Genomic DNA, 27,996 nt, shown 5'->3' on the forward strand with positions numbered 1-27,996 from the left:
CAAGCTCTACATGGGTTTAAAATGTACTGGTCATGCATAAACCCCTACAGATCCTGGCAGGCATTTAAACATTTAAGTTGATGGAAGATCAAATTGCTAATGAACTGACTCCTGAAGGGACTGTAGACAGCTTCAAATCACTGGTAGGCCCTGCATCTGATGACAGAAGACTTAAGTCATGTCAAATCATTGGTCTCCTACTTTAGCCCGTTTTGCTGTCAAGGAAAGATGCTGCAAGAAAAGAAAAGAAAAACTGATCAGCATATACAGGACAATTGGACTAAAGTTCAACTAGAATGTGTTCAGTCATTTCAAATTAAAGAAATTCTTATACAAATATGAAAGACAACCCCTGCCAAGCTCTGCTTGTTACTGATAGAGCTAAAATAAACCTATGAAATTCAAAACCTACAGTGTGATTCTGGCTTGGTATAAAATACAATCTTCTAGTATCTCTGTAAAAATGCAGATAAACGTATGTGTGCTCCCAACAACACAGCTGCACAAACGCTAGAAGTAGGTGCATGAAGTACTAGACTTTAACTAATTTATTAATACTGCAGCTGTAGTTGCACTGGACCCTTGAACCTCCAGGCTCTTAAAGGCCTACAGAAGTGTGGAATGAAAGCATGAAGGAAGTCACCCCAAACTTAGCCCATGAAGAGGTCGTATCATAAGGGGACATTATGTTGTGTATGGGATGTTACAACATGTAAATACATGAGTCAAAAGGGAACAGATCTGATATAACTGGAACATGAGCTCATCTCCTTTTTACACCACACTTGCAGAATGCAACAGGACAAGGGGGAATGCCTTGAACCTGCCAGAGGGGAGACTGAGCTGAGCTCTTAGGCAGAAGCTCTTCCCTGTGAGGGTGCTGAGGTGCTGGCACAGGGTGCCCAGAGAAGCTGTGGCTGCCCCATCCCTGGCAGTGCTCAAGGCCAGGTTGGACACAGGGGCTTGGAGCAAGCTGCTCCAGTGGAAGGGGTCCCTGCCTGTGGCAGGGGTTGGAGCTGGATGAGCTTTACGGTGCCTTCCAACTCAAACCAGTCAAGGATTCTAAAAGGTATGCACATGCAACAGAATTTGTAATAAAGCCTTGCACAAATAGCAGCTTTCCTTTGTGATTTCAAGTTTGAAAAGAGCACATTTTTGTAATTTTTTTTTAGCAAATATGATTAATGCTCAAAAAAAGGCTCTAAATCTGCTCAAATTCACAAAGCATATAAAGACTCTCCTATATTATTACGCAACCTATAACCATTGCCTACCCATAGTGCTCCTCAGAAAAGTGCTACCAAGTGCCTATATTCAAGTGTAAAATGGTTGAAGGCTTCATTTACTAGTGATACTCTATTTTGTAAATTTGAGATCATGTCTGTTGGCCAGATTATAAGGAAAAAATTCAGTATATTCTTTTTTATATTATAACCACTAAAACGAACAAAACTAAATTATTTTTGCAGCATTAAATAGACAACAACAAAACACAAACACATTAGAAGTTCAGATGCAAGAGTTGCTAATACAGCAATGGTACCGTTTGGGTTTTATGCTGATCCTGTACTGCTACTTGCTGGTAAAAATGAGGTGCCAGTTCCAAGAGCCACGCAGATTCAACAGCAGTCACATCTCTCATGTAATATTTCGCAGTCTGTATGACCTCATTGTAAACTACCCTAGGAGAAGGAAAGAAAAAGTGTTTGCTTTATAGCAATGAGGGAGAATGATGAGAACAGCATTATGTTGGTGACAACAGCACAAGAGGGACGTGGAGTTGCCAGATCAAGTCCAGAGGAGGTCATGGAGATGCTGCAAGGGCTGAAGCAGCTCTGCTCTAGAGCCAGACTGAGAGAGCTGGGATGGCTCAGCCTGGAGAAGAGAAGGCTCCTGAAGGGGAGACCTTAGAGCAGCTCCAGTGCCTCAAAGGGCTACAAGAGACCTGGAGAAGGACTTCAGACAAGTACCTGTAGGGACAGGCCAAGGGGAATGGCTTTGACCTGCCAGAGGGGAGACTAAGATGAGCTCTTAGGCAGAAGCTCTTCCCTGTGAGGGTGCTGAGGCGCTGGCACAGGGTGCCCAGAGAAGCTGTGGCTGCCCCATCCCTGGCAGTGTTCAAGGCCAGGCTGGACACAGGGGCTTGGAGCAAGCTGCTCTAGTGGAAGGTGTCCCTGCCTGTGGCAGGGGCTGGAACTGGGTGAGCTTTAAGGTCTCTTCCAACCCAAACCTGTCTGTGATTCTATATTTAGACTCGGTATTTATACTTATATCTAGTATGCAGTTTCACATATATACTGACAGATACAGTACTTACAGAATGACCAGAAAGTCTTTATGTTATAATACAAACTCTTACCTCCTTCCCTCTGGTTTTCAGAGTACTTTACATTAATACAACCTTTACCATTAAAAACACCTTCACTTACTATTAGGACATCTGGGTGCAAGGTATAGAAGAAAGAATATTTCTTACACTGGAGCAAAGGGGGACTCTTAACAGATACTTTGGAAGAGAGAATATTAGTTACTCTGTAATACCGTGAATAAGGATTCAAAAGCACCAAAACCCTGGACCCATAACAAGTAGGGCACAAACCACAGCATGACTACCTCTGGTGCCTGTCTGCAGACAGTCACGATAAGGATTAGAGGTAGAAAACACCTTTAACTACTAGCAGAACATTTCCTGTAAGAGGTTTAGAAACAGAAACCCCTGTGGACTCAATCACTGCTGCCAGCATGAACAGCTTGCCAGCATGGACAACCTATTTCTGAAGTCACCCTTCAGCAGGAAAAGAAATTTTTACCAAGGAAGTGCAAAGCCATGTTATCTGCCCTCTACACATAGTAGAGCTGCAAGCCCACAAGGTTTGTGGCCTGTCATTAATTGGTGTTTTGCTCCCAAAAGCAAAGAAGAACAAGTCCAAAATTCTCTTCTCTGCCAAATGCAGCCAAGACACACAAACTAATACAACTAAAGAGAAACCTGAGGAAAAAAAAACAAGAACAGGAACACACTCAATATACACCTGTAACAGAGAGACAATTGAAGCCTTCAGTAGAGGATGGTTGCCCAGGCAGCAGTAGCATGGAAATCACAGTTCCTGAGCAAGTTAAACTCCCGTGTTACAGGACCCCTGTAGCCAGTAGTGTTTTTCAGTTGGTTGTGGCAATATCACAAGACCTACAGAACTCCATGCTGCTTAACTCAGCTCTGAAGAATCGGTACAATGAGCTAGACTCATTTCTGCTTTGTGAGCCAATGTAATTTGTGGCCAAGTTCCAATCAGTTATACTTCTGTAAATCCAACACACCAGGTGAAGGAGTCCAATTCAAAGATAACAGATGACATTGGCCAAGTTTATTCTTCGAAGTCTCAGCAAGAGCCAAAGAAGGACAAGAGTCCAAACACTTCAGATTGATAGTGCCGCCTGATTGTTAGGAATGTGTCTATTCGTCATCTGAGCATCTCTGACATACAAAATGAAACTGTAAGATCCTAACACAAAAGTACAAACATTTCTTTCCTCAACCTGCTAAACAGAAAGAACTTTTTGCATCAGCCATTTGCAATTACTGCAGCACCTACTTGACAGAATATTTCATAAAATCATATCCCTAATAGGCTTAATAAAAGTAAATTAACCCTAGTTCTATATAGGTACAGAGACTACCCAAAGAGAAGTCTGCAGTGCAAGATGTGGTGCCCGTTAAAGCAGGGTTACCTGACTCTGCTTCCCAGCCTCTGCAGGTTTTTTTGGCAGCTAAATATCACTCTATGTCCCTGATTTATTTGGACACTGCCTACACAAAAAGTTGAAAAGGAAATAGCAATTGAATTCTCACCGAGGGAACCATGACCTTCTACATCTATTCCTCCACTGATGGGGAAAGGTCATTCATGAAAATGTCTGGATGCTGAAATTGTCTTTCCAAGATCACAAAACAAGTGAAAGCAGTTTAACTTACCAGCGTGGAGGTTTCTCTGCATACAACACTGAAGTGGGGTGGATATGAAGTTCCTGGTCATCACGGATAGTCCTTGAAAGCAAAACAGCATTTCAGACTGTACATCTATTCATTGTTTAACAGCTGGTTCCTTTCATCCCCAGTAAGAATGTTAATAAAAGGCAACAACAAAAGAGCTGGACCAAATTAAAAACATTTGTGTTTAATGAACAGATGAAACCAAGCTTAAATCCTGCGCAAAGGAACAATTGACACTTAAATGTCCTAGGAGTTCTACCTATATTAAAATGAAAAAGCAGCATTTTAGGCTTCTATTGAGTGCCCTTGAAGTGCTTACAACGCTGCTGCACTACAGCTGTACTTTCTTACATTAACACAAACTAATTACTCTTAGAAACAGCTTCCCACTATCAGCAACTTTATTTACATTTGCCAAAGAGATAAACACTAAAGCAGTTTGAAAATACAAAACTTCACATATTTAGTAAATCAATTGTCACGTGTTTCTTATTGCAATTGTCTAAAGAAGCATCTGTGTGTTGATTATACTTAGACCTATCCAGTCTAAGGAGCTTTTCAACTAAGCAACAGTTGTAATGAAACTATATATATTTACCTGTAAGCTCCAGTAGAGTGGAATTTAGCTGCGTTTGCAAAGAATCCAGAAACTATGCATCTCAAAACAGGATCTGGATCACCTGAAAAGAAAAATTTTCCTCTAAAATGAGTCAATGGAATGGCAAAAATACCTAACATACCACTTAATCATCTCAAACAACTTTTTACAATGCATCATGCTTTAATAACAAAGGCTGGAAGGAAGACAAGCCCTGCAATCTCTTTTGACTTTAATTTCACAGCAAATCAAGATTACCACGTAAAAATCTACTGTTGCCACTCGTGTCTCCGTGTAGATAGCTTCACAGTCCTAAGAGCAACCTTGCATGATAGCTAAAATTCAACCTCTGATTTTTCAGAGCAGTTAAAGACAAGTGCTGAGAACTGCTCATGGCCTCCCTGCATGTGCAACGCAGCCGGCAATCAGATCCCAGTGACTGTACATCATTTTGAACATACTAGAAATATGGCTTATTGGAAACCCAAAAGAGGGAACGGGGTGATCTATTTATGACTCTTTTGGTAAATCTGTCCATTCAATATATAATCTGTGGCTATAATCTCTTGCTGGAAAACGTAACTAATAAAGACCGGACTAAATGTTAACTGCAAAAATTGGCTAAAATGCTCTTCTGTATTCATTTTTAGGAGAAAAATCTGGTTTTAGTTAACCTTATTTTTTGGCCAGGAAGAAAAGAATTCAAAGGTTACAAGAAAAGCACAAAGAGACTGTCAGTTTGAGAGACTATGACCACTATGTACTGGACAACAGCTTAAAAACAATGCTCACCTTCACTGGACTTCTTTGGCACTTTAAAGCGGACAAGAAGCTTTTTCAGCTGCTCTCTTACAACAGAAGCTCTTACAAGCCCTTTGTAGTTCAGAAAGTGCTCCTGACACCACTGAGAGCTCTTGCTGTGCTGTACAGTTAAGAAGAATAAAAAAATTACAATGAGATACAATCAGCAAAACAAAAGCCAATCTCTTTGGATCACATAGCCTTGTTCTGCCTTTCTTCTGACTCCTACAACATATTTATTGTTGTTTTCCCTGAAAAGTACCTATTTACATAGAAACTAACAAGGATACCTAGGTCAAATAACTACAAAACATATTTCAAACAACCTCTAAATAGTAGCAGAACAAATACTATGAGGTATTTTCAAACAGATGTGCTTTGTTTCTTCATATGTGGTGAAAGAACAGCATCAGTTGTTCTTTTCTCACATATAAATGCACCATCTCAAACTAGTCTGTTTTCAACCTCAAAATGTAAACAACCTTTTCGGTACACAGTTTTCACTGGTCTTCTCTATGCAAAGAACTATTTCTCCAGAAGCCAGCACTTACTCCAAGAGCCTCTCTCTGCATTTGGCTGTTTCTAAGAGAATTATGCAGATATCAAATTTAAAGGGCAAAAAATTCAGTTGGTGCCTGATTGCTTTGGGCCTGGGGAGAGAGAAGTCAAATACCTGTGTGGTTATACTGCAAATATATTAATACAGAAGTGCTTTATACCAGCAAAATATACTCTTCCAAACAGGTCTAGCACTTCACAACAGTTAAGTAAAACCTGAGCTTACAGAGAAGTATTGAGATGGCGTCAAACCTTTGGGTAAATCCATAAGGTCAATGAAGAAGAGGACACGATTATCAATGAGGCAATTTTTTTACAAAAGACTGCTAGATTTATATGCAGTTTATAATCAGTAAAACTCATATTTCCAAAGAAAAGATAAGAGAGTATGAACTTCATTAGGAATCTGGATACCTGTTTTTCCAAGCCCTTTCAAAAATCCCAGTCTCCTTGAAAAAATAGTTGTCTACCCATGAGACTTCTGTGCTGTATCCAAACCCAACTGTTTCTATTCCCTGTTCAGAGGAATTACAGAAGGTCTGTGACAAAATATGACCAGAATATCTTTTAAAGCAGAATTATCACTTAATAAACTTGGTAAGTCCTCAGCTTTGAGGAAGCTGTATCCAGAACTTCCAGAATCAGAAGTGAATTCAACCAGAACACTTCAAGTTCTTCCCATTCCTGCAAGTCCACATACGCCTGAACTGACTTACTTTGACAAAGGCTTCATACACATTAAGCATAGTGAGATGATCACCCTCTTCCACAGCAAACTTTCTGTGTCGCCTGGCCTAGAGAAGAGGAAATAGTTTTTAATAAGCAAACTGATTTTTGCAAAAATCAGTTCCCTTAATGTACATATCTTCTGGTGACTGTGGCAGTTCTTACCATACAGGGTAGTTCCTCTAGGCTACAGCAGTATTTTACTAGCCCACCTATCTTCAGGAGCACTTCTAAAACTGACATCAGAAAAATGAACTGAAAATGAACCCCCAAAACCCAAGAGAAGGATGCGTTAAAGTGAGGCTCCTGCTACATCCTAGCGCTTTGCTCTTAAAAGGAAGTGGTGTTTGTGGAGGCTTGGGTATTTTTAGCAAACCCATATGCTGAGCAATATTGACTTATAAACTTTCATATTTCTAGTCTTCAGAAGGAGGCTTTTAACATTAGCATAGATCTTCAATGTTCCCACTGTTACTCAACTTCTTCTTTTACCTATAACCAACAGGCACAGTTCAAGACCTTGTTTTATTTTCATATAAACTTGAATCTTTAACAGGTTTCAATAAAATACTTGGCAGAATTCCAGAAACGTGGAACTAACCAAAAAAAAAAAAGAGACACGACTGAACTTACAGCCTGAGACTTTTGATTTGGAGGGATCACAAAGATGTTCTGAATCTGCATCATGGCAGCAATTGTCAAAATCTCCTGGGAGCAGCCAAAATTTCCTGAGGAGAAATTCAGTAAAGGAAATCACCTTCCATTCAACTATTCACATACAGAATAAAAAGGAAAAGAAGAGGAATATATTTTATAACACATAAACCCAAAATACCTGAACTGCTGGATTTTTTTAGTATGACAGTGAATGTTTTAATGGAAAACTTTAAAGACAAATGTGTTAGATTTATTAGAGAGAGCCACAAGTTTAACCAATTTTTACCACTAAACACCATAATAAGATGAAGCATACCGTTTGTTTCAAATTTAGTAAATGTCTAGTACTACACTACCATTACAAGTGGCAGTGTCCTCTCCTCATCACAAGACTAAGAATAAAATCCAATTTTTTTCCTCCTACCTGATTCCAGAAGCATCTTTGCAAACATAGGATTCAAAGGAAACTCTGCTATTCTCATTCCAAGAGGCTCTGTTAAACGGCAGTGCATATCCAAACCTGCAGCATATTAATCAATGTAGCAATGATACAGGCAAAAGAGCACAGAAAGTCTTCTTTAAGGATATAGTAAGTACTAAAAAGCAAATATTATGAGCTAAAATATACCAAATGCACCTAAGAGGTGCTGAATGTATATTAAACTAAGCTTTAAGCACTTCTTAATACCTATTTACTCTGCTGTGGGTCAGTGGGTTGTTTTGGCTTTTTTCAAACATACATAACACAGAAGTTTCTTGATTTTGACCAAGTTCCATTGCTACTGCCAAAGACGTTGCAAATCTGCAGTCAATGCAAATCAAAGTCAATGCAACGTCCAGAGTGCCTATTAGCTGCTAGACTTACGCATCCTCTATTTAAGTATTTAGCAACATCTTTGTTCATGCAGATGGGAAGCCGAAGGAGTCCTCATGAGAATAAAAAAAAAGGCACAGTTATGGAACAGGCACAACTGTAAAAAGAGGAAGCACTGATGGGGTAGTGGGGTAGGGCATCATTTTTCTAAGTCACATCTGTTGAGCTCATGAGGAACTTATTTTAACTTTAATATATTCTAAACTAGAGATGTGCAGCTGATGAAGACTGCCTACAGTTTAGTCTGCCTCATGCATCAGCAACTGAACTGTCAGCCATGCTCCAACTGTAAGCTTTTTACTGGAGTTGGGACAGGAGATAGGCATGATAGATTGCTTTTTGATTCCCAGCTATCACTGAGCAACCCTGCACATTTATCATTTTAGTTGTGTAGCTTCCTACGGTCAAATACCTGCAGTAAGGTTTGCCCACACAAGCCACTAGGTCCTACTCCAACCTAGAACACTATGCTGAAATTTCAGGGAATGATTTAAATGGAAATACATTTCCTTTGCAAGAGGACATAGGAAACAGAATTAATAAAAACATCATGAAAAGAGCTCACTACAAAAGGCAGCAAAGAGTAAGAACTGCAAAAGAAAACTGCAAGTCAACCAAGTTGTATCAGGTACAACAAGGAGGCAGAGCACAGGAGAAAAGCTACAGTTGGGATTAACGAGAGCCCGTGAATAGGACTTTGGGGCACTGCCGATTGCATAAGTAACCTCAGCAGAGAGGACTGAGGAAACACAACTGTGACCCATGCATTATATAAACATTATTTGTCAAACCGTGGTGCCAGAACCTCCACAGTTGCACTTCAGCTCTGCTTCCCAGAGAAAAACAAAACCACAAATCAAGTCAAGGAATGCGATCTTTTATAACTCATGTCAGCATATCTAAAACCACAGATACCTCTATCAAGTGTTTATTATTTGATATACTATCATCTCACTTATTATGGCAACGTAGTAATTCACTTGCCACACCCTTACACTGTCCAACCAAACCTAATAGGCCTTTCACATAATGTCATAATATTTTCCTCAGAAACAGGTACAAAAGGCAGCTTGTGTGAAATGATGAAGTGATATAAACACCAAGTCACAGACAGTGCAAAAATGAAGGTCTGATAGCTTTCACTTAACCAGTGATGCAATATGAGAGGTTTAAGTGCTATCACAATTAATACCTTAGAATATGCAGTCTTTCATCTACAGAAGGGTAACTGCATTACTACTATCAAAAAGGATAAATTACCATCTTTTTAACTTTTTACATGTGCATCAAGCTAAAATCCTTTGGCTTCTGCTTAATCTTACAAATCTTAATGCAGTTTTGCTCATGCACAGATGTCTTTGCAGCGGTAAGCCTGCAATGGATACTAGTTCGGAACAGGTAAAAGTTGCCTTGAAATCATCCTGGAAGCAACCACTTTATTGTAGCTATATAGGAAATTGGAGATCTTAGAAAAAGATGCTGCAAAGATTTTTATTGAAGACGCTCAGAAGAAACTACTCAGGTACTGTGGCACTAGTATGTTACAGGCTGAGGGATTAAAACATTCTATTTTTAGGTAGAGTGGTTGTTTCTGATAGGTGACAACTCACAAACAAATCTTCAAAAAAACCTTGGATTTGAAGCAAAGCTAAAAATAAATTCATTTTCTACCTGCTTATTTACTTCCTAAATGATGCTTAAAAACAATAAACCCCAACTGACAATTCAGACTTTCAAAGCATCAAAGGAGAAGGCTGAGAAGAGATACTCCTGATGTAATCAGTTTGTATCACTGTAAAAATAATCAGTCTAAAAACAGCGTGTTTATTCAACAGAACTATCTCAACCTGAAGAGCATCTGCTTTTCTGTTGGCACTGCACTGGCACGGTAGGGTCCTGGCCCTAAACTGCACATTTGCATGCAATTACAATGCAAGTGTTGAAATACAGGTTCACACTTGCATAAGAGAAATGTAATCCTTACTGCAGCTGCAAATGCTTGGGCAGCTTTATCTCTGCAACTTACAGAAAATCTCCATAATAAACCATCTAACACCTTAAATTTCAGCAATGTTTAAGAGTGAATCTGAACACTACACACATTTCTTTACATCTTCATCAACATCAGCACTCCTCTGCTTTGCTACAAAAGCTGGGCAGCCAAGAGATTAACAGCTCTGTACTGCTCTGTGAAGTTACCATGAGCATAACACTCTCGCCAAAACATCAAACAGCTAATCAGTAAGTTTTCTGACCTTCCCTCTCCATCTCCCCAGGTGGTTTTGGCTGTGAATTCATCTTTGCAACATGCTTCTGAACCAGTGTGAAGGTCCTTGTTCCAAGCTTGAAAAGGTTGCCAAGAACCAAGTGCCTGAAGCAAAACTCTCCTTTGCAAGATGGAACTGAATCAGCACAGAGCAAAATTATGGCCAAGCAGAGAATAACAGCTCCATGTGAACAAGACAGCAGACTGCCACAAGCTACAACACAGCATTTCTAAGTGATGTCAAAATAGTCACAAACCTCTGGATGCTTCCAACGTTTACAGTCTCCATCACACTACCCTTTTCTTCATGTTTATATTATGGGGCAAATATTGTTAACTTTAAATTAACCACAGACATTGAGTTAGAGTCAAATTGTTTCATTTTGATTACTTCTTCTTGTGTCAAGTTGTTTTGTTTAAGTTTGCTGCATTCAAAAAGATTAAACAGCTGTCAAATACCCCAACAATATAATAGCTCTTCCTATAAACAAAATCAGGCAGCATTCATTCCACTCACAACAAAAAGGAATCAAAAACTGTGTATAAAAATATTACTACAGCGTGACTTGAGTGTTACAGGTATCCAACAGCAGCATAATGAATAAAACAGAAATTAGCACTTATACAGTCATAGAATACCTCAAGCTGGAAGGGACTCAAGAACCACTGAGTCATGCTCCCTGCTCCTCGCAGGACTACCTAACACCAAACCATATGACTAAGAATGTGGTTCAGACTCTAATGAATTTGAGAACAAGCTGTGATCAGTAATTCATAGAATCCTAGGTTGAAAGGGACCCTAAAGCTCATCCAGTTCTAGCCCCCTTTAAGGTCTGAAGAAACACAGAGGATCTGCCCAAGAGAATCACACCAACACCCTCATCAGCTCAGAACCCTGTTTCCTACCAAAGATAAATAGCTGGTTCCTCCCATGAAGGTGCAAGGAAATACACAGGTAATAGCTATAAAATATGTTTGCTCAATCTAAACACTTAATATGTAGTTTATATGCTACGAAATGGATTTCTAGGTGCTCCCAGAAAGTTACTGCTGCCTTTTGCTTGCTTACCTGTCTGAAACAACTGGAGGAAAAGAAAGTTAAGTTCAGAAGAGACTGAGGTACACTTTTAAAACATGCCAACAGAAAGCTTCCACCAGTCAAGGCTGAGTTATCTCTTTCTCAAAGCACAGCTCTCAAATGCAAGTTTGATTAATGTCCATCCAATCACCAAATCCAAATTAACAGTTTTTTTCATAACTCATGTAACTGAACTATAAATAAAGCAAAGCATAGTATTTCTCACCTCCTAAAGCATACAGCAATTCTAAAGCTTGCACCATTGACTGGGCAGGAGGTGGCTGTGGAGAAAAAAAAAAAGGCTCATTATTTAAAGTTATCATCGCAGAACACATGAGTTATCATAGAAATTCTTAGGCCTTCCTCTTCTACAAAATCCTGAAGCTCTAATTACCTATCTTTCTACTCCTGTATAGTGAGGAAAGAGGTCTCAGACTCTTGCTTTCACCCTTCCACTGACTGCAATGCTGCGAGTCAAAATCATCTCAACAGGCTCACACCACCATCAGATCAGAACAGTTCTTAACTTTCTCTTCTAATGCCATCATGCGAGTTTTCCACATCAATATAAGAGTAGCTAGAAACTTTACAAAAAAGCAAATCTAAAACTTGATACTGCTCTTTCTAACAAAACAGACAAGCACTGGTTTAGTACTCTAGGTATCTTTTCCCTTCCCCCCTTTTTCTTCATAAATTCAATGGAAAGGGACTACAGTTATTTTGCAGAATCTGCTTGCCTTTCTTGACTTGCCAATACTTTGAACAGCAATCTCCAGAATACAAACAGTTGTTGTTTCCAAGTTGTCACACACATTACTTGCACTAGTTGATTCTCAATGCCCAAAGCTGACAACAAGTTATGCTTTCCAAATTAACAGGGCAATGGTTCTGTGTGTTACCAACAATTCAGCTACTGATTTTCCTTCCGAGTAAGGAAAGATGACAGATTTTACAGCCTAGGACTCACTGAAAGAAAGGGGAACCTGAGCACATTGTCAATTCCCAAAGCCTTCAGCTGCAAGATGACGGGAGCAAGGTTACTGCGCTGCATCTCGGGAACAGTGGACTTGGGCAACTTTTCAAAGTCCTCCTCTGCAGTGGGAGAAAACAAAGCCATTTAAGACTGAGTTTCAACTCCTACCCTGTACACTCAAGAAGTGTGTATCATACCCATTTCAAGTTAAAATTATCAAGTCTGAATTAACAGGTGTTAAAAGAACTCTAACTCAAAGATGATCTTTCTCCAATTACTGCATTTTAAAGATGATTTCTTTTAAAGAGAAAATTCAATGATTTTGGCTACACCGCTGATTCTGCAGTTGCCCCACCTGTACTTCTACTTGAAATGTTCTTCACAGAAATCTGTAGCAGCAGCTCCAGCAGTCCTTATATTAGAAATATAGAATCACAGCCTGGTTTGGAATGGAAGGGACCTTAAAGCTCATCCAGTTCCAGCTGCTGCCACGGGCAGGGACACCTTCCACTAGAGCAGCTTGCTCCAAGCCCCTGTGTCCAACCTGGCCTTGAACACTGCCAGGGACAGGGCAGCCACAGCTTCTCTGGGCACCCTGTGCCAGTGCTCCTTCAGGCTCTGGAGCTGCTCTAAAGTCACCCTTTAAGGAGCTTTCTTTTCTCCAGGCTGAACCAGCCCAGCTCTCTCAGTCTGGCTCCAGAGCAGAGCTGCTCCAGCCCTTGGAGCATCTTTGTGGGCTCCTCTGGACTCGCTTGTGCATCTTTTATCATTTACCATTATCACTATCATTTTATCATGCTGAAAGAAAAAACACACTTTTGTTCTTTATCTAACACTAAAACCGCTGTAAAGCAAAATGGAAGTCACATCAGCAAGTTCACCTTCCCTACATATCAGATTACTGACCTGTATAAAGCCTGTAACATTTACCAGAGCGGTTCCGTCCTGCACGTCCTGCTCTCTGATTAGCTGAAGCCTTAGAGACTGGAACCACCACAAGACATTCAATGGCTGTTTTGGGGTTATAGGCACGAAGCTTCACAAACCCACAATCAATTACGAATACTATTCCGCGAACCGTGATGGAGGTCTCTGCAACGTTGGTGGCAACTACCACCTACAGACAGACACAGTGAGGATATGGTGAACTCCCCAGTCTCAATTACACCATCAGGGCCTTGCATCAGTGAACTAGGACTCAAATACAAGCCACGTGAAAGGTCTCAGTAACAGACAGTTCCAGTAAAGACACTCTGGAGTACCAAACAATACAGTAATGCAGCAGACAGAGCTGTCAGCTTGAAATAGGCCAGTTTTTACAGCTTCATAATCACTTTCTCATCCAAATTTATTCTCTCTTCTTAGAAGAACAACTTGGCAGTGTTTGCAGAGAAAATCATTAACTGACTGTAAATCAGCTGTTCTTATTTAGCAAACTATGTAATAACAAGTACTTTCTTTCTTCTCAGTTCTATTGAGCTGTTCCCTGTCACACTGGAGCAAGGCAAGGGGTAGGAGGAGAACACAGAGTTAAGTGTCACACTTTCAGTATCCCTGGAGAGACACACTTACACTTACTTCCTAAAATATCAAAAAATAATCATTCCCAGATGACAGAGAGAAACCTAGTCCTTATATCACCTGAAATTAAAAAGGTAAATCTTGGAAGTTAATTGACTAATGTCATACCCTGGAGAGAAAAGAAGTATTCTGTGGTTCATTTATATTCAATGCTCTCCAACACCAGATGAACAATTCTACCTTTTAGTCTGCAGCATGAACAAAATTATAACCAGTCACCCTGTGTAATTCTATGGGCATATCTCAGCCCCAACACAGGCTCTGCCTAAGCAGGAAGCATTAATCATGACCAATTATATTGTTCTGTGACATTAAATAACTGAAACAGACAGAAGTCAAAAAAAAAAAAAAAAAAAGCATTTTTTCTACTAAAACCAAGCAACTTGTTTCTTAGATGAAAATACAGCACTTACTTACCCACTCTGACACTAATGTTTCCATTACAGGTAGAAAACAGCCATAGACACTTAGACCACAAAAAGAAATAAAACCAGGTAAAAGACTTAAGAGTATTAAGAAACTGCAACTGGACATAGACAAATATGAGGTTTTACAAAGACTCTTGAAAATTGAAAGTTGATGAGGTTAACAGGAAAGTTAGAGCTAACATGTCTAAGACTGATCAAAGGTGGTAAGGGAAGCCAGAGAACATGCTCTTGGTTCACAGATTGAAAACTGATAGGCAGTGTTAGGAGATACAAAAAGACTCCTTCGGTAAGTGTTTGCAATAGTCTCATGACGTGAGTCAGATATATGCAATCTGTGTAATGCAGATACCCCTCTGGGTGGTAGAAATTGAGACATACATGGCAGCCTTACCTTCCTGACATTGTGAGAAACTCTCTCAAACACTTTCATCTGCTCAGGAGAAGGAAGCCCAGCATACATGGGGAGAACACGGAGGTGTCTTTTCATTCCAGTGCGAGAGAGGGCCCGAGCCTGTTCTATGAGCATAGAAACAACAGTCTCCACTTCCTCCTAGAGCCAGAGCATGACAGGGGACAGAATGTGAGAGGTTTCACTTTTAGACCACATAGCTGTCACCTACATGTAAAAAAATGCACCAAAATACCATAGTTCAAATTGTTCAAACCCTGGGATCTTTTGACTAGCTCAATTTTGTAATATTCTTACATAAATTGCTATTCATAATAAATATGTGTTCATATTAATATTTTTGCTCATTGTTATTTGAGACAATGTCACATCACAAATACATGAGCAAAATCACTAGGATAGGACTGAACAAAGCTCAGGAGGAAGCAGGCATATTTTCCTCTCCATCTCAACTTGTGAGAGAAAAATGGGAGGCCAATCTATTTTGACTGTGCAGAATGCTGTGGGTCTTGATCAGGAATGACACAGTAACTTCATTAGCACCTATTGCTCAACCTCACACTTAATCTCAGAGATCAACTGTGGCATCTCACTCTTAAACACACACAACAAAAGGATCAGACACTGCCTCCTGAGATACCCAATTCATTCTTCCAAAAATTACATCAATAGTGAGGATGAAGAATTTTATTTTGAAAATATGCAAGATGTTGAAGCTCTTCAAGGTAGCTCTTTACTGGAAAAATGTGAGTTTTTTCTCACTGCAAAGTGAGCTGACAGGCATAGAGAGGAAAAGACAAATTTGTATCTCACAGAAATTCATTTGTCTGCCATGATAATGATGTGAAACCCAACAAATGTAAATTCCATTTGCCTTAACTATTAGCAATGACTCACTGTAAATCTAACAACTTTGCAGGTGTGATTAGCACAAAAACCCCCACACATTTTTTAACAAGGCTGAAAGTATTAAATGGGAAAAACTATTCATCACTAGCTTTGATAAATTCAGGCCATACATTTTCTACAAGTCTTTGTGACTGGCCTAATTCTGCTCCCATCAATGTAAAAATGTCTGTCATCTTTAATGTCACTAAAAGAAGCAGAGCTAAGGAAAGCAGGAGACTCAGGGCACTTCAGAAAGTCAACAATTCAGTGTTGTAAGGCAAAAATATTGCTTATGTCTGTACCTGGCCAGTTAAAAATGCCAGTATATCACCATCATTCTCCATCTGGTGGATTTTCATTGCAGTTTCCACAGTTGATTTTACATAGTCTGGAACAGGACTACAGGGAGAAAATAGGAGAGACATTAGCAGAAAAATAAGTACAGCTTCCTCATTTCCATAAGGAACAAAAAGCAAGCTAGCTTTTGGAAACTACACAACAGCCATACCACATTTAGTTCATGATGCATCCTTGGGAATCAGCAAGTAATTTGTTTCCTTTCCACTACAGCAAGCCTAAAAACATGTTAGCTGCTATAAGCAATATCCAAATGTTTGCCAGATTGAAGGTCACACCTTCTGGGAACATCTAAGCTCTAACACAGACCAAATGATACCATAGCTACATACCCTCCTAAGCACCAATGACAAGATCAAACACACCTCTGTATGTAAAAGATGTCCACTGGAAACGTTCTGCCCTCCACAGTAAGGATCACGCTGGTATCTTTGCTGGGGTCACCGGTATCATTTTGATTAAAGAAATTCTTGAATTTCTACATTAAAATAAAAAGAAACACTTTCAGTTTGATATTTCAAAGAATGAAGGGAGAAACCTCAAGACATGAAGAAGTTCAATTACTGCAATTTGGGTGTTTTATTCATAAATTTGACAGTGCCAATTTAAAATTTTAGATTTGGGGTTTGTTGCCTTCTCTCCTGTCCGGCATAAGGCACTTGTCACACACACAGTGTTGCATGTTTATTGCTTTTGAGAAGCAAAGGTCAAAAAGAGGCAATAAAGTTACTTAGAAGAACTGATACTGCTGGACAAAGCAGATATATAAACTTCTTACTGGATCTATAACAGTAGCAAAGTCAAAGCTAAGAAGAACTTAGAAATGATTGGTCCTCAAAGTTTTGGATAGGGCTTGCATATTCTCATCCATTTCTGGATAAGCAAGTTTATTTTACAGATCTTACTGAACACCACCATCTCACTTGGTAAAAGCACTTAGGCTGATTTAGGTTTTTGTCTTCTGCATTGTGAGACACCTTCATAAATTCAGTTTCATTGCCACAGTATTTTAAATGCAAAAGAGCAAAAGAATGAAAGTTAAGAACCCAAATAATCCATCCTGACTTTCATGACCATTATAGAGATACAATAAACTTTCTGTATTTAAACAAATGTTAATATAGTCATACTAATAATTTTTCCCTTATTATTTTTACATTACCTGTAAGCTATTTGAATCATGCTATTTTTGGCAGTTAAAATTTTGCAAAGGCAGAGTACTGTAGTATTATCTAATGTACAGAATACACAACAGTGCAAGTGCTACCAGAGCTTACAGTCAAAAATTTATGGCACATGCTATTTGCCACTAAAGGAAATCTCAGTACACCTACACTTTCAGTGCTGCACACAGATTCTCAACACCACACCTCATGAAGGACACAGGGGAGTAGGAACGCAAAAGAACACAATAAAGGAAATGGAGCAGCTGCCTTATGAGAGACTGGAAAGGCTGGGGCTCTGCTTTGGGAGCAGCAGTTTGAAAACCCACACAGCTGAGGTGCACAGAATCAAAGGTGACAAAGTAAGTAAATGTAAAACTGGTGCTGGTTATTGTTGTGTTAAAAAAAAAATGCGAATCCCATACTAATAGAACCAGGAGGTCCTTAATGAAACGAGCAGAAAAGGAAGAAATTAAATAAAGTACTGCATTACACAGCAGGTGGCAAACTTCTGAAAATTGCTCTCACATGATGTCCTGAAGACTTAACAGCTTCATCGAGCAGATCTGAAGACAAATTAAAAAACAGCAGGTCCATAAACACATACTAGAATGAAATTGCAGGAATGCACTGTGTAATGCCTCTATTGCAACCACTGCAGGTGCTGAGGCAGCTCACAGAGAACAGACCCACAGCAGCTGCATGCACTCCCACACTCTCCCTAACCAGCATCTCCTACTGCTGCTGCTGCTGCAGAAAGACTGGGCTTGATGAAACACTGCTCTGATTATAGAAGAACATGTTTTCTGTTCCTACTCAAAATTAAATTAACAATGTTTTTAGTCAGTTACATAAGTTTCCACAGGCCACAAGTCAACCAAGGGAACTAGCAGGATCTCACTGATGTTGAATCCCCTCATTTATCACTCATTTTTACTGGCCTGTGGTTGTCTCAAATTACTGCCATCAGCAAAACACAGCTAAACCAATGTCTCTTACTAGACTAGATTAAGTCAAGGGAACATCTTTTCATACAACACCACCAATGGGGGGCTGGAAGGAGCGGGGGAAGGAGGGGGAAGAAAAAACAGACATCAATATATGAGAAGCAGGTTCATATTTATATTCACTTCCAAAAAAAGTTTGCCAATACAAAATGAAAACCAAATGCAACAACCTAACTACTGCAGACTTTTTTCCTGCATTCTTTCCTCTCTTCTTCGCCACTCAAACAGCAGTAATGTTTCACAAGAAGCAAGCTCCACACAGAATATATACATATATATATACACACACATATATATACACATATATATATACAAGTGGAGTTGCCACTTAAGGTCAATTTATTTCAAACCACATTGGAACTATACCTCTGCATCCAAGGTAGCTGAAGCTACAATCAATCGAAGATCCCCACGCTTCTTCTGAATCTAGGACAGAGATTAAGAACATCCAGAGTAAAAAACATTTTCTGAGATACAAGGCTAAAACCAAGATTACCAATAACTTCTCTTTAAAAATACTTTGACAATACAAAACAGCTGAGGAACTGAAGCACATTCATCACTCCACAGATCTAACAGCCTGATGGCTGAAGGTTTATATATTCATTTTAAGGGCATTCAGCCTGTAATCATGATTGTTTACTCTTAATTTCTGGTAGGAGTCAGATCTTCACCAGGCTGAAAGTCAACAATAACCCCCTATGAGATCACTTCACATGATCAGCAGCAGCAGAATGAAGACCACCTTTTTGCTAATAAGGAGACATTTCAGCACTGGGGGGAGGAAACACAAGGATCCTGAGTGACAGATGTCTACAGTACATAGTTGGGCATGTACAACAGGCTGTAGGATAATAAGGAATCAGAAATTGCCCTCTCTCAAATGGATTCACTAATCAGCCATCAGGATCAGGGGTTTAACAAAAAGGATGAAAATGAAAATCGTTACAGAGAACATTAAAATATATAACCTTTCTCAGTAAGCCAATGGCAATATCTGTATAAAGAGTCCTTTCATGGGCCTCATCCAGCATGAGGACACTGTGAACAAAGCAGAAAGATTAAGATTTCAAAAATGGCTTGATGATTGACACTAGAATTAGTGTCTTCCCATCTTCCAGAAATATCATTATTTGAAATCTGCTACTGGACTATTACTGTGCACATCCACTTAGAAAACTGTGGAAGTTAAAAAAATAAATAAAATCACAAAACAAGATAGGGAGAAAAATGTAGATAACGTGGCCCATACACACTGCTCTTTATTCAGGCTAGCTTTTGGAAAAGAGTAGAAAAAAAGGGTCTGGCTTTACTGCACTGCACGGCTTGTCTGCATACTGGAATATGCTTGCTTTTGTTAGTGATTTTTTATTTTTAATTTGATTGGCATCAGAAAGAAAGTTAATTTAAAACTAGCAAATTAAACAGTTCTTCTAAACCCCATTTAGCTTTTGTTCCAAAAGCACAGCAGCAAATCTTGCTGAGTTTGGTGTTGCAATGATCAGCTGATTTTCTAACTCTTTACAACATTAAGTAGTCAAACTCCTAAAGTAATTTTCACTTTTGGTATTTAATTTACAATAACCATACCTCAGCATAAAAAAAAATTAAAAAAAAAATCAGTTGTTTATCAAATTACACTTCAGCAAGCATTCATTCCATGGTTCCTTACCTGTATCTTGTTAATAAAGGATCAGCCATCATCTCCCTCACCAGCATACCATCAGTTAGAAACTAAAAGTGAATGCAAAGAAAAATGTAAACAAAACCCACCAACTAGTCTTAATTAGCCACGTGATTTTTATAGATTATTGTCATGGTTTAAGCCCAGCTGGTAACTCAGAACCACCCAGCCATGCACTCACTTCCCCTCTTGTTCCCTCCCCACTCCTGAGGGATGGGGAGGAGAATCCAAAGAACGTAAACCCTACAGGTTGAGATAAGAACAGCCCAGTAACTAAAGTATAAAATACTACTATTACCACTAATAAAAATAGTGGTAAGAGAAAAAACAAGGGGAGAGAATATGAAACTAAAAGGGGAAAGGAAAAAAAACAGTAAACACAAGTGATGCCCAATACAATTGCTCAGCACCCACCGACAGATACCTAGCCCAACCCAAGCAGCGATCTGGGCCTTCAGGGTGACTCCCCCCAGTTTCTATACTGGACATGATGTGCTGTGGTATGGAATACCCCTTTGGTTAGTTTGGGTCAAGGTGTCCTGTCCCTGCTTCCTTCCGGCTGCCAGTATTTCTGAATGCTAACCCAGAGGTGATCAGACTGACCAGTTTCTAATCAGTATTTAAGCTATTTTTGCATTAAAAAATAAAATAACAGGTTGGCAGCACTGATATATGGCAATAGAAGTTTCTTCACTGTTGTCTGTAACATAGCTAAATCAGCTCTACCAGTAACATCCTGCATGTCAATGTAATATTGACCCTCTCAAAGTAGACCACATAGTATCTGACCAGTACACAAACCTTCACATGTTAAAAAAAGGCAACATTAAAATTTAATGCTTCCTACTAGCCCATGGAAACCCAACCAGCTTTATGCAGTGATCAATAGTTTGACCTGGGATTCCAAATGTGGCCTTGAACTAGGCAAGAACTGATGTGCAAGGCAAAAACCTCCAGATTTCCAACTCCAAATGATTAATCATCACAACTAAACCCCCCCCACACACACACACAAAAAAAACACTAAACTCAAATCCCAAAAAAACCCTGAAGATTTCAGCTGCATTGAATGAACAAGCATCTCCAGCTCTTCAGCTTTTAAAAGGGCTACTAGCCTCAGAAATCAAAAATCTAAGTAAATTGTTTCATTCATCATCATTGCTGTTCCAGCATAAGCAAACTCTCATCTGTACCAACACAAGCAACATTAATACTGCTCACAGTACTGAAGAACAGCTGCAAAGCTTACTATTGAATTCACATCACATTGCACTCAGTCAGCCTACTCATCTCATGTTTTATCTGCACTTTTAACCAAAATCTATTTTTAGGGTGGCGAGTATACTTCAGCTGTGATTCACTGCAGCCTTTCCCTATGACTTTGTGTGACACATCAGGTCACACTAGCACTGTACCAATAACTGGTCACATCTTCCTTGAAAATCCCCTTTAATTTCACAGTGGTTGCTGCCAGCCTAGCAGAAAAGAACATGTACACACTTTAGTAAGGTTTGGATAGCCACAGCTTTTCCAAGCACACTTTCGGGATACCCACCTGGAAAACTGCAATGTATGTATTCTCTTTACTGGGCATCATAAGGGTCTCATTAATTTTGTAAAAGTACTTGGAGAGTTTCAGCTAACCCTTTCAGAGTAACCACACACTGTTCAAGTTTCACCTTAATTCTTGTAGCTTGTGGATCCGTGCAGTCATCAAACCGAATACAATATCCAACTTCATGCCCCAACACTGCACCTCTTTCATCGGCAACTCTGCCTGCAATCTGAGAAAAAAAGATTCTTACAAACAATAGACAGCTCACAGCACATTTCTTCACTCTATCATTATTTTGTAGAGAATTGGCACCAAAACAGGAAATAGAGCTGATGCTTCCGAAGAATTATTTGTTCTCATTCTAACACAAAATTCTGTTTGACATAAACAGTGCATACTGAACATACAATTGGTAAATGCTTTAAAATATTTTAGTGTAACTTAGTAAATGTTTTAAGCTGCTTCTAACCGGGAAAGCCATAGAGATACCTTTTTGTGATAAGCACTCTGACAGGCCTACAAAGGCAGCTACTCCACCAGTCACAACGCTGAGAAAGGACCACCTAGCAGCAGTTGTAGGAATGCAATTTAAGACCAGTCGATATACAAAAAGGGAATGAATGCAGGGATTTGGCATACAGAAAGAAGTTACCAGGTAAACTGATGTGTCCCTGAACTTACTCAGACTTCCTTCTTGTTTTGTTTTGGGTTTTTTTGAATAAAGATGCTACTGTACTGTATAAAGGTAATAGAGAATCTTCTATGCAGAAAACAGATAACAAACTGGCAGAATAATTAAAAGAAGCAACAGTACTACCCTGGACCAGTTTTAAGCCAATAGCACCTTTAGCTAAAAATCTTGAGTTATTTACACTTATTCTACAGAACATTAGATACTACCAGGCCATGGTTTCAGCAAGCTACAAGGACATTTAATACCTAACAGCACAATAAAACCCCACAATACATACATTAGTCCTAGTAGAATTCCAAGGGCAAGCTACTTCCAGTCACTTGAGTGACATTCTAAACCATACCCACAGGCAGTGAATTCATGATTTCACTTAGAATAGTATCACTCAGCCACTTTCAGCCCAAGCATTCAGGATAATTATCAGCCTGGGTAATCCAAGCAGAAGTTTAGGAATTTCTAAACAGTGCCTTATGCCTCTGCAACAACTTGTCTTTACTTCTGACACTCCCCCCATACTCTAGATGAAAAAGCAGATTAGCACACCTCTTAAAATAAAAGATCACTTTCAATTCAAGACAAAGCAATCATCAACTGTATCTCTCATCTCCCTGTAAGAGCCATACAGTTCACACAGTTTGCAACAGCATTTCAAAGGAAAATCCTACTGTGTCTATATATTAAGCCCTGCTCAAGTAATCATTTTATTTTAGGCTTAAAAATAATGTTTTAAGACATGAAAGAGAAAGAAGAACTAAGTTTGTTGTGAGAAAACATTGCAGCATACACAACATCCCCTGTAGAACTACGCACTGTCAGCTGGATGTTCTGTGAAGGAGAAAAGGGAGGACACTGCAGGCAGACTGTCCAAAGCACAAAATGCGGATCACTGCTGTTTCCCTCTCCATGTTGGATATTCTCAGAGAATACTGGATGAGATGAAAAGGCAAGCTGTACAGCTGCTCAGTCTACTACATTTTTATGGGAGGCATAAGCTGATTTGCTGCAGGTACACTTTAATACATTATAAAGAACAAGCAAAATGAGGGTTACAAAACTGCACCACAGTTTTCTGTAAAAGGAGCGCTGCAGCAGAAACTTCAGCCCACCGAGTCAGTGTTTGGCAGGAGTTATGAAAACAAGGAGTACTGGATGTTTTCCATACAGACTTTTTTTATACTTATTCTTTATTACCAGAGAGTACAATTTGTTTCCCTTGGCATCCCCCTCTTCTTCTTCTTGTAGTACATCTAGCTGATATTATGCTTTCCCAGACATCCTACTTATATATGTCTCTATAGGAAAAGATATATATATCTACTTAAACAGTAAAAGAGTTCTCACAATAAAATTGTTGTTTCTTTTCCACGACATTCTTACAAGGCAAAAACCAAACCAAACCAAACATACAAAGAAAAACCAACAACAAAAAAACAATACAGAGAAGAGATTCAAAAAGCTTTGGTGTGAGCTGCTAGAAAGAGGTACACAACCTCCTCTTTCTTTCAACAGCTATGTTACTGTACACAGATTTACATCACTACTTTACTTTGTGAAAAAGTTAAGGTTCACGCACAGTTCTAGTCCAGAATCAATCACAGCCCTGCACAAGTCTAACTTTCATACACAGTTCTGCCGATTCCACCCAATTTTTTTCAAAGCTTCTACATCTGCAATTCTGGACTTGGAATTTTTGGCAAGACTTACTAATCTAGTTCAATTCAGCATATAGTACCAGCAATTCTGTGAGGAAGGAAACTTCTGTTCGTTCAGGAGCACATGCCAACACCATTCCTGCTAATAAACTGGAAGTTATAATGACATTAAACTGGGAAAATAAAGACATGGAGAAACTCACTGAAACAGCAGCAACCCGACGAGGCTGTGTCACTCCAACAACTCTTCCTTCAGCTGCCCAGCCAGCTTCTGCTAAGTACTGCAAACAAATACAGAGGGTAAGAAATGAACTGGTCATGCTGTGACTGCAGCAAGGTGTTAGCTCTCCACACTATGTGTTTTTTGCCGGTTGTGACACCATCTGATGCACATCCTCAGACAAATCAGTTACTTAAGAGATTTTGTGCGTTATTAGTCTCACCATCAGAAGTAATACAGTATAATACAATCTCTCCTAAACACATACTATCAGAAAACATCTATGAGCAGTTCTTTCAGTCTTAAGTATTTTTTAACTTCTTAATTTTTTCCTTTTTTATTTATTACCCCTTGAAGAAAAAAAGCTAAGCAGCACAAGCCCTGCAGTCACACTGATGCAGGTTACATTCATCACTGGTCTGCAACTTTCCAAGCTACTCAAGAACCAACTTTGAAACATTCTCAGACTTTCTACATTGCCTTCACAAATGAGAAAATTTTGCAAACCCGTGAAAAATACAACATTCCAAAAATTTCCAACAGGAAAGCTCCTAAGAAAAGTGTACTTTATTTCCCTACTTTAAAACATATTTTCAACAAAATTTTAAACATTACTGATTATCAACACGTACTGCAGCACAGTGACTACTATTTGTACCAGAATAAACTATGTGTTGTCTCTGGTCCTTTCCTGTAGTGGAGGAAGGTTTTACAGCTGCTTCTATTTCTCTCCTCTTGGTCGCACACACAAGCACAGGGGACTTCCCTTCTCTCAGTGCAGTTCTGGGTTGCTGGTTTAACATTTCATGTAAAATACCCCAAGGGAATACCTGATTTTACCAAGTTAAACAAACACTTACTTGTGGAATCTGGGTTGATTTCCCACAACCTGTTTCCCCAACAAGCACCAGAGTTTGATAGTTCTCCACTAGATAAAGGATGTGATTTCTTAGCTGAAACAGAAGATGACATTCAAGTATCAAAACTGGATGTGTACAAAAATAAGAAACTAATTAATGACAACATTTACATATCAGGCAGAGACAGTAAATTCATTTTACATGGATTTACTGCCAAAAGCTAAACAGCCCTTTAGAAATCCATAAGTGACATATAGAACATATAGTAAATAACACAGCCTGTAAAACTGTTAGTAACAGCTGTCAACCAGGACAATCATTTCCAACAAATAAAGAGATCAAGGTAATAAAATTGTTACTTTATGTTGTAAGGTGTTTCTATATTGCTCTTTCAAAAAAGACATAAGAGACAGACATCATACAACAGATCTAATATACCCAAAAGAACTTCTTTACCTTAAAAATAGGCAGCTTTTGTCTTTGTTGTTCAATAGAAAGGGAAGCATAAGGATTATAGATGACAGATATGCTGCTGCTCTCAGCAGGACTCTGTCTCTCCTCTGAGACACTGACACCAGGACCTTCCGTGCCTAGATAACATAAGTCAATTTTAACTGGAAGAACACATTTCTGTGTACCACAGTACAACCAAAATAAATACATTCCCAATGAGTAGGAATCATAGGTAGCAGCATATATCAAAAGACTAACTTTCCTATTAAAATAGTCAAAATATCAACTACAGTAAACAAATGATTTCAAATGAAATCTGTGTCTTCTGCTGGTTAAACAGAAATCTAATGTGAATAAGTATTTGGATTTTAAAAGGATGATAATTGAGGGAAAAACCACGTAGGAAAAACATACAACAAGATCTTGGGAACTTTCTTCTTTTTCTGTGCAACAGTTCAGATACAACTTCAATACCCTTCCCAGAAATATGTCCATGAATTTTAAGCCACCCATTCAAACAGATAGCAGAACTTCCCTTAACTAATAACAACCATATAAACATTCAACCTCGCACGTTTACGAGATACACCAGTTGTTTCACATCTGAATTTACCTCAGTAAATTAAACTTAATTTATTCCTGCGGCAGGTTACCATAAAACTGACAATAAAAAATGCTGAATCATGCAAATTAACTAGAAACAAGCCCTCATCTCAGTAACAGAATGTATAACATCTCTAGCTACAGATTCAACTGGGAAAGTGTGAGGGCAAAGAGAAGATTCCCATGTTTTGCAGGATTTGCTTGTTTGGGCTTTTCCTATTTCTCCCACTGCTCAAAAACTGTTAGTCCTTATTCAAGTTTTATAGGAAACTGACTGAATTAGAAGAGTGATTAGCAATGATTCCAGGAACTGTACACTCCCCGGGCATCCTGGTTTCCACCGGGATAGTTAATTTACTTCCTAGTAGTTTACAAATGGAGAAGTTCAGAATCAGGGACTTGAATATCTGGATCTTGACAAATCAGCAGAATGAATGAATGCTGCTGCTCATCATGTACCCATTTTCATTTACAGCATTTCCTATGGGGTTTTTAAATACACTATTGCCATCATATTGCTATACATATACATGTTGTATCTACAACATATTACTATGATATTCAAATGATTAAGAAGCTCTTTGCTAAACTAACCTTGCCTATGAAATAGCTTTGCAAGTCACAGCATACCACAACACAGTGAGCAACATTTTAAAACTGCCAAACTCACACCCACCAAACTCCCCTTGGGGTAAGCAAATGGTAAGGTACTGAACTGCCCAGAGGACAGGGGAATGACCACCGAGCCACAGCACAGCAGAGTCTGGCAGGGACCTCTGGAGACTTTCTAGACCAACACTGCTTACCACAGAGTCACTTACAAGGGCTGCTCAGGTCCTCAGTTGGATGGAGACTCCACAACCTGCCTGACTGCTTGTTCCACAGCCTGACCCCCCACAGAGCAGAAAAGGGTTTTCCTGTGTTTAAGCTGACTTTATCACGTTTCAGCTTGTGCTCATTGCCTCTGGTACTGTCAGTAGGCACTACCAAGAGTCTGGGTCCATCTTCTTTACACTCCCCTACGAGGTACTTACACACAGTGAAAAGATCCTCCTGAGAGCACTACAAGCTGCACAGTCCCAGCTCTCTCAGCATGTCACATCACATGCTCCAAACTCTCAACCACACTCATGGCCCTTCACTTTGTGGACCTCATTCAGTAAGCCCACGTCGTGGTGCTGGGGTGCTCACAGGTCAGCCAGTGCTGAGGGGAGGGATCACCCCCCTCAGCTCAACAGCAACGCTTCTCCTCACCCAGCCCGAGATGCAGGCAGGACTGGGTCTCTGCTGTCAGCGATCACCAATGGCCCGCGCTCAGCTCACGGCCCACAGGGCTCCGTGAGCTCCTTCCTGCTGAGGGGCTCTCCCTGCGTGTGGCAACTCGCAGGACCTCGCACCTGCCTTTAACTTTCTGGGGCTCCCCTGTGAGCTTCCCCGAACCCCCGAACGGCAGCGACCCCACCGAACCATCCCGCCACCGCCGCTAAACGGCAACGCCCGGCTGGAGCCACACAGAACCCGCCGCTCTGCAACCCAGGCGGCAGAGAAGCAGCACGTTTCTCCGCCGCCCTCGGGGCCTAAACGCCGTGCGACCCCCAGAAGCCGCCGGGGGCAGCGCTGGGGCTCTCGCTGCGGCCTCAGCTCAGGCCGGAGCGAGGCGGGTTTGAGGGAAACCCTCCCGCACAGACCCACCACAGCCCCTCACCCGGCTTCCAAAACTTCACAGGTCCCACGGGGGCCGCCATCTTGGGGTGAGAGGGCAACCGGAAGCGGTGGGGCGGGGCCTACGTGACGCGCCGTGCGTTGCCATGGTCCGGGCACCCCGCGGGGCTTGTCCCAGGCCCGAGGCGGACCTGGGGCCTGAGGAGCCAATTGCTTTTGTTGAGGGAATCACAGAATCCCAGCCTGGTTTGTGTTGGA

The 27,996-nt window shown here is 40.0% G+C and overlaps 1 protein-coding gene across 2 annotated transcripts; it reads right to left on the reverse strand.

The window, feature by feature from the left end:
• On the reverse strand, window positions 1-27,921 carry DHX35 (DEAH-box helicase 35). 2 transcript variants are annotated; one of them, XM_061380073.1, is made up of 22 exons: window positions 27,782-27,921; window positions 25,477-25,610; window positions 25,021-25,113; window positions 24,144-24,221; window positions 21,719-21,823; window positions 20,028-20,089; window positions 19,327-19,396; window positions 18,722-18,781; window positions 16,551-16,663; window positions 16,131-16,227; window positions 14,923-15,081; window positions 13,453-13,639; window positions 12,517-12,641; window positions 11,776-11,830; window positions 7,756-7,851; window positions 7,308-7,402; window positions 6,665-6,742; window positions 5,382-5,511; window positions 4,590-4,671; window positions 3,974-4,045; window positions 1,544-1,682; window positions 1-231 (listed from the first exon to the last, which is right to left on the reverse strand). In XM_061380073.1, the coding sequence occupies exons 1-22, from the start codon at window positions 27,819-27,821 to the stop codon at window positions 187-189; spliced, it is 2,115 nt and encodes a 704-aa protein (XP_061236057.1). In that variant the 5' UTR covers window positions 27,822-27,921; the 3' UTR covers window positions 1-186. The 2 variants fall into 2 exon arrangements, with proteins under 2 accessions (XP_061236057.1, XP_061236056.1); XM_061380072.1 differs by having other exon boundaries at window positions 13,429-13,639.
• Window positions 27,922-27,996: the final 75 nt, after the last annotated feature.

The sequence above is a fragment of the Neopsephotus bourkii genome, unplaced genomic scaffold, assembly GCF_033783945.1.
Source record: "Neopsephotus bourkii isolate Nb327-2 ecotype Australia unplaced genomic scaffold, CSIRO-AGI_Nbou_v1 NB_1787, whole genome shotgun sequence".
NCBI lineage: Eukaryota > Metazoa > Chordata > Aves > Psittaciformes > Psittacidae > Neopsephotus > Neopsephotus bourkii.